This window comes from Oratosquilla oratoria, chromosome 22 (genome assembly GCF_046742065.1).
Source record: "Oratosquilla oratoria isolate Oo_2021 chromosome 22, ASM4674206v1, whole genome shotgun sequence".
In the NCBI taxonomy this organism is placed as follows: Eukaryota; Metazoa; Arthropoda; class Malacostraca; order Stomatopoda; family Squillidae; genus Oratosquilla; species Oratosquilla oratoria.
The window spans coordinates 49,768,488-49,775,987 of record NC_134798.1 but is presented as its reverse complement, the minus strand read 5'-3'; the positions used below and the strand labels follow the sequence as shown (position 1 = coordinate 49,775,987).

The 7,500-nt window shown below is 39.4% G+C and overlaps 1 protein-coding gene across 1 annotated transcript in view; it reads left to right on the top strand.

The window, feature by feature from the left end:
- The window catches only part of LOC143037384 (uncharacterized), a 26,418-nt gene that overhangs the window by 3,488 nt on the left and 15,430 nt on the right, over nt 1-7,500 (top strand). The window contains exon 3 of the mRNA XM_076205521.1: nt 6,864-6,954. Within this exon, the coding sequence (XP_076061636.1) occupies nt 6,864-6,954 (91 nt within the window). The remainder of the gene's footprint in view (nt 1-6,863; nt 6,955-7,500) is intronic.

The window sequence follows — 7,500 nt, the reverse complement described above, 5'->3', positions numbered from 1 at the left end:
GGAAGACCTTCAATAAAGCAGAGCATCTTACAAAGCAGTCCTCACCCTGAAGACGCCTCACGACGAGGCGAAAAACTATAGTTTCGGTGGAGTCAATAGTTGTTCAATACTATTACTATGCAAAAATATACCAGTTGGCATACACTGCGTATATTCTTTTGAGAGTCATGAATGACTACTTCCAGTCCCTCTCAGTTGCTAATAGGAAAGTATTCTCCAGATTAAAGAATACAGTCTTGAAGATTGTTAAAGCAACTAGTGCAGTTGATTTCAACCAGAATTGCCTTAGAGAAAACCTGTGCCCCAGAAATATGTATATATATATATATATATATATATATATATATATATATATATATATATATATATATGTATATGCATACACACAGGAATGCGAGAAGGTAATAAGTTGAGACGCCGGTCCCGCTATGGGGCCACCTGGAGTGACGTAGGGGACGAACTAAACATTAGGCTAGACCCTATGGAGACTGGTGGGGGCATCTTGGGGTCACAAGAGGTCACTTAAAATCTAGGTATTATATCCTTAACGATTTGCATATTTATTGACACATATAACTATCCAATTTATATATATACATATATATATATATATATATATATATATGTGTGTGTGTGTGTGTGTGTGTGTGTGTGTGTGTGTGTGTGTGTGTGTGTCAATTGACATTAGGAAATAAACTCATCTGCTGGGATTCGAGCCCTCACCTGAGCGGCTTGCGTCTTACAAGATGAAGACCGTACCATCACGCCATCCTGACCCTTCAAAACGAAACGACTTAGTTCACGGCCCAGTCGTTCCGCCGAGGGCACCCGGGTGGAACGTGGTATGTACTGTATTTCATCAAATCCTTTATGCAGGCTAGTCTTCCGACAAGTGTTTGTGTCAATTGACATTTGGAAATAAACTCATCTGCTGGGATTCGAGCCCTCACCTGAGCGGCTTGCGTCTTACAAGATGAAAACCGTACCATCACGCCATCCTGACCCTTCAAAACGAAACGACTTAGTTCACGGCCCAGTCGTTCCATCTTATAAGACGCAAGCCGCTGAGGTGAGGGTTCGAATCCCAGCAGATGAGTTTATTTCCAAATGTCAATTGACACAAACAAATTGTGGGATTGCTATCTGATATGCGATCTGATTTCATAAGTATATTTTTAGCATATCAATATAAGGAACAGTGTCATATAGACTTGCCACAAGTATACAAGGAACGGTATAAGCCTACATTAATATATCACTGTGCAGCCCACAACAAGTTTCAACAAGATTCTTGTTGAAACTTGTTGTAGGTAAGCAGCTTCTCACTGAGTCAGCTGCTGCTTTGGAATCAACCAGGAAGGATGTCATCTGGACCTGGCAGAGTGGTTTTTTCAGGCAGAAAAAATGATCCTGTTTAGAATTATTTTGAAAAACTACCAACAACTTCTGGCAAAGGGTACCGAGCTAAATGCAAAGAATGCAGCCATGAACTACAGGGCATTGTGACCAGATTAAAATCTCACAGAGATAAATGCCAAGGTCAGCCACAGCATACAGAAGAAGAAATTGATGACCCAGGGAAATAATTTTACTTATATTGTGTGCATTTCTCCCTTTTCATACGCAACTATATAAATTTGGTGAACAATGGAGAGCATGTGCAATAAAAATGTGAAGGCCTAAAGAGATGATACTTCAACTTCATTACTTCTAAATTTGGGTTATGACTATATCACTATAATATACTGTATCCACTCAACTTTGGGGCCTAGATGATTATTATCAATTTCATTCAACATTGTGTAATAAATTTCATAGGTTCCATTGGAATTCAGCCCACGTAGGATTCAGCCCAAATGGATTTAGCCTAACCTAACCCAACTAACCCATTATTTTTAGTGAATTTAAAAGTGGACTGAATCCTGTGTGGGCTGAATTCCAAGCCCACCTATTTCATATCCTGTTAATTATTTCCAAATAATTAAGTGGCTTGTGTGAATATGATCGTTATCTAAAAAAAATAACTACTGTACTCAAAAGTAACCTAAATCACACTGTATTCATTCATTTATTTATTCATTCATAAATTATGCAATATGCTAAAATTTTCTGTTTCCATTTCAGGATCTGTATCAACAGCTTCAATCCCTTCATCATCGGCTCCACTTGAATTATCTGCAAACCTGACTCCAACATTAAAAATGTCACTATCAGACTCCTCCACAGGCGCCACTTCTGTTAAATAATTTTCATCTAAAAGAAAGTCACCAACATCTCTGGACAGATTCATCATAAAAACTTCAGCCTCCCAAAAGGAAAATCTCGACAAAGAAGTTGCAAGAATTATATTTGCTACAAATTCACCATTTCGTCTTGTTCAGCATCCTCAGTTTCTCAAGATGGTTCAGAACCTGAGGCCAGGTTATATTCCTCTATCCAGAAAAGATATTGCTGATAAGTACTTGGATCTTGTGTATGAAAAGGAATATAAAAAGCGTGCAGATGACCTGAATAATGAAACTGTATGTCTTTCAATTGATGGGTGGTCTAACATCCATAATGAGCCCATAATATGTGTCACTCTAACAACATCCACTGGTCAGATTTATTTAGTTGACACAATAGACACATCAAAGAAACCTCACACTGCTGAATATCTTCTACAACTTGTACAAAATTCGATCAAGAAGGCTGAACAAGATTTTGGTTGTCACATTGGAAGTGTTGTGACAGACAAGGCAACCAATGTCACCAAGATGAGAAAACTCTTGGAGGAATCGAGTGAACCTGAGCATACCGTCCTCACATACGGCTTATACCGTTCCTTGTATACTTGTGGCAAGTCTATAGAACACTGCTCCTTGTATTGATATGCTAAATATGTCCTTTAGCAATCAGATCGCATATCAGATAGCAATCCCACAATATTTAAAATCTATAAAAAAAAATCTATTTAAATAAAATAAATCTGATTTGAAAAAAATATATTTTTTATATATTTTAAAAAGAGAAAGATGAAATGGGTGGGAGTGTTTTTATGCCTTTCCCTTTCTGGCTACCTCCCTTGGAAGGGGGAAAAAGCCTTGGTATATGTATGTATGTATGTATGTAAAAAGAGAAAAAAAATAGCCAACCCTGGTGTACACTAACCTCATACAATTATACCTGTTAAGTCCGGCTAAAATTGTCATTTCAAAGCATAACAGTGCCTTAAAAACGGTTTCTTATTTCACTATAAAAGTTTATATTAACTTATACTGCATTGAATAAGTCAATAGTTGATATATTTGTCCTATATTCAATGTTAGTTTTCTAGTTTTGATATATTTGTCCAACATAAAATGTTAGGTTACAAAGAAAGCAATGGCCTCCGCTAGCGAACCCAGGGATCTGCGTGCGCACGTCCTGTGTAATAGTAGTCCTTGATAGATATATATATATATATATATATATATATATATATTATATATATATATATAGATACATGGATATATATATATATATATATATATATATACATGTATATATATATACATATATATATGCATGTATGTATATATGTGTATATATATATACATATATACATATATATATATATATATATATATATGTTGAGACATTCTGACAGGTTGACGTAAGCGGAAGAGGAAACACAGGAGTCCTAGTCTTGAGTTTATTATATATATAGATATATATATATATATATACATATATACATATATATATATATATATACATATATACATATATATATATATATATATATATATATATATGTTGAGACATTCTGACAGGTTGACGTAAGCGGAAGAGGAAACACAGGAGTCCTAGTCTTGAGTTTATTCTTGACTAGTTTCGCAGGTATGCTTGTTCAAAAGCATACCTGCGAAACTAGTCAGGAATAAATTCAAGACTAAGACTTCTGTGCTTCCTACTCCGTTTACGTCGTATATATATATATATATATATATATATATATATATATATATATATATATATATATATATATATATATATATACGTTTCTGTAGTGGGCGAAGATTAGAGATGTGACAATTTAGGCCAAGGTTCAGTTCTTCTTGGTCCTTAGTTAATATATATATATATATATATATACATATATATATATATATATATGTATATAAATATATATATATATATACATATATATACGTATATATATACATATACATATATATATGTATGTGTGTGTGTGTGTGTGTGTGTGTGTGTGTGTGTGTGTGTGTGTGTGTGTGTGTGTGTGTGTGTGTGTGTGTGTGTAATAATAATAATAATAATAATAATAATAATGATAATAATAATGATGATGATGATGATGATGATGATGATAATAATGATAATAATAATAATAATAATAATAATAATAATAATAATAATGATAATAATAATAATAATAATAATAATAATAATGATGATGATGATGATGATGATGATGATGATGATGATGATGATGATGATGATGATGATGATGACAATAATCAACGGTTTATTGGGTATGGCAGCATTTCTGCTGAAATCATACATCCTACAAAATTAAAACAATATAAAACTATGAGACTGAGAAGACGTTGTTACAGTCATTCAAAAACTAGACAAAAACAGCAGGCTAAGTAATAGGTATGTAGTACAACAGTGTTAATTCTAGTTGTTGATTAAGTCTACAAAGGTCGGTATGGGGCTCTTCTTATACCGGCGGTACGTGCTCTGATCGGCTTGATGGAATTATGGTGCCGCACCTGCCGCCGTGGACGAAGTACCTGAGGAGGTAGTAGGTTCCGGTGCCGAGGATGTTTGACCAGAGTGACCGCAAACGACCTCAGACTCTGAAAATAGCGGTCAGCAAGGGTGGGTAGTCCTAGTGTGGTGAGAGCGTGCTGGTAGGTGGTGTAATCATTGGCGAGGATTGTGCGACAGGCTCTTTTCTGCACTTTTTCCAGCTGACGCTGCTGCGTCATAATGAGAGAGGAGCCCCAAGAGGGGGATGCCTACATCAACTTGGGTAAAATGAAGGAAGTGTAGATGGTCTTGAGATCTTCAGCCTGTGCCCCTGATGAGCTCAGTCGACGCAACATATACAGCTTGTATGAGGCTGCCCTGACGGTGATAGCGGTGTTCTCCTTCCAGGTCAACTTGTTGTCGATGGTAATCCCCAGCAGATTAGTAGACTGGACCACTTGTAGGGGTTGGCCATCAATTGTCAGCAGGAGAGGGGGGATAACGTCGTTGGAGGTGTGGAAATTCATTACCAGTTTTCTTGTGGTTAATGGAGACTTTGCTGTGCATAGTCCATGTGTGTAGTTTTTCCAACGTGTCCTGCAGTGGGTCGTAGTTCAGGTCAGTGTTGGACACAGGGATCCCCACCGTGCAGTCATCAACATGTTTCCACTTGTGCGGTGTATCTCCCAGGGCATCGTTGATGAGTATCAGGAAACACCGTGGCCCCATTCTTGTTCCCTAAGGTACCCCACAGGAGAGATACTGGACTGCAGAGACGTGTCCCTGATATCTGACAGCTTGACAACGGTCCGTCAGGAAGTCAGACAGCCAAACCACCAAGTACGTAGGGAGGCCTAGGTGGCTTTGATGATAGTGGTATGATCTACAAGATCGAAGGCTTTCTTGAAGTCAATGAACACCACTGCAAGTGAAGTCTTGCGCTGCTCGAGATTTTTTATAGATAAAGTCAAGGAAGCTGATAAGATAGTGAGTGGTGGAGGATGTTTTCACGTTACCAAACTGCTGGGCATCAATGAATTTGCTGACTTTGGAGTATGCCCACTCGAAGACAAAATCCTCACAAATAAGACTAGGAAAGGGAGTGATAGTAATGTGTCTGAAGTCACTAAAGGATTGGGGATTGGAAGATTTGGGGATGGAAGTAATGAAGCCTGTCTTCCAATATGTGGGACATTTGCTCTGCTTAAGTGAGGCGTTGATTGTTGAACAGATCGGGATGGCAAGTTCGCAAGCAAATTCACGATAAAGTTTGGTGGGTAAGTCTACGGGCGTATATGCCCATTTTGGTTTGATACTAGCAAGCTTCTTGAAAACTTGAAAAACATGTACTGTGGGGGGAGAAGGGGAGGGGAGGAAGGCAGGGAGGAGAGAGCGGTCAATGCCGGGCAGCGTTTGACAGATAGAGGCAAAAAGGCTATTTACTTGATCAACCGCAAGGGTTGGTGGGAATTGTGACAGGAGGGGAATGTCAGATGCCTGTCTCATACCACACAAGCTTTTGACCATGCTAAACCACATGCTGCTGTTCTGCTGTAAGTGCTTGATCTTGTTGGGGTAGTACATCTTTTTTACTCTTTTTATTTCCCTTATGACTTTGTTCCAGAGTTGTCTAAAAAGGTTTATGTCAGTGTAGAAAGCTTTAGCACGCTGTTGAATCAGTCTCTTAATCCTGGGTGTGACCCAAGGGGCATCGGCTGAGTGCGTCAGCATTTGTTTCAAAGGAAAATGACAATGGAAGGCCTGTGCAATTATATTGATATAGTTGTACCACTTCTCCTGAACTCCCTCCACTGCGAGCACCTCTGTCCATGGATGTTGAGTAATCCATTGTCCAAATTCACGCAAGTGTGAGTCGGGCATGGGCCTGTGAAGGCGGGTGATGGTTCCGAGTGCCAACGAAGTCGTGCCGGCCGGTAACCACAGGATGGACAAATGAGTGGACCGACCAACAGGGGGTGGGGTTGCGGGGGGAGGTACAGTTCACTCAAGTCACTAAAGATAAGGTCAAGCGTGTTGGCATCATGAGTGAGGATGTTGACGTGTTGTGATATATGTAGATGTTCTTGAATATCACTGGTGTCTAACTCATTAATATCCCCACATAGGACCAACCTAGCACTGTGGTATTCGTCCCTGAGACTGTCTGCTGCACTGATAATGTGTTCCACCAAAGCGCCGGCCGATGGGACTCGTGGGGTGAGGGGTACACTACACACAGAATGATGGAGGCTGTCTGGCGAGGGTGTGAGGGTGGGGTTAACCGCAACCACATGGTTTCTAGGCCTACGGGGATGTCGCCTGGTAACTCCGAGGCCTTTAAAACTTTCAGGGAGTAGACGACCACCCCACCTCCTCTCCTCTCGTTTCTGAGGTTATGATGAAGTGCGTAATTCTCAATTTGGCAAATTTCGGGCACTATTTGCCATGCCTCTGTAACTGCAACTACACTCACATTAAGTGACAAAACAGTAGTAGTGAGTTCATCAACTTTGTTACACAGAGAGGTCACGTTGGACAAAAAAAAAGGAAGGTAAATCATACCATAGTCTTGGGACCTCAATGATCCTGCGTTCCGTGACAGGCTTCGGCGTGCTCACTGTTCTCACTCTCCTCGTTCTAACTATCTTAATGTTTCTATGATGGTTGCGTCCCGCTCTGCGGCCACGGTTACGAAATAGGCTAAGTTGAACTCAGTCAGAGGGTGAGGGAGGGTAACCACACCCTGATCTTAATTGAAACAGT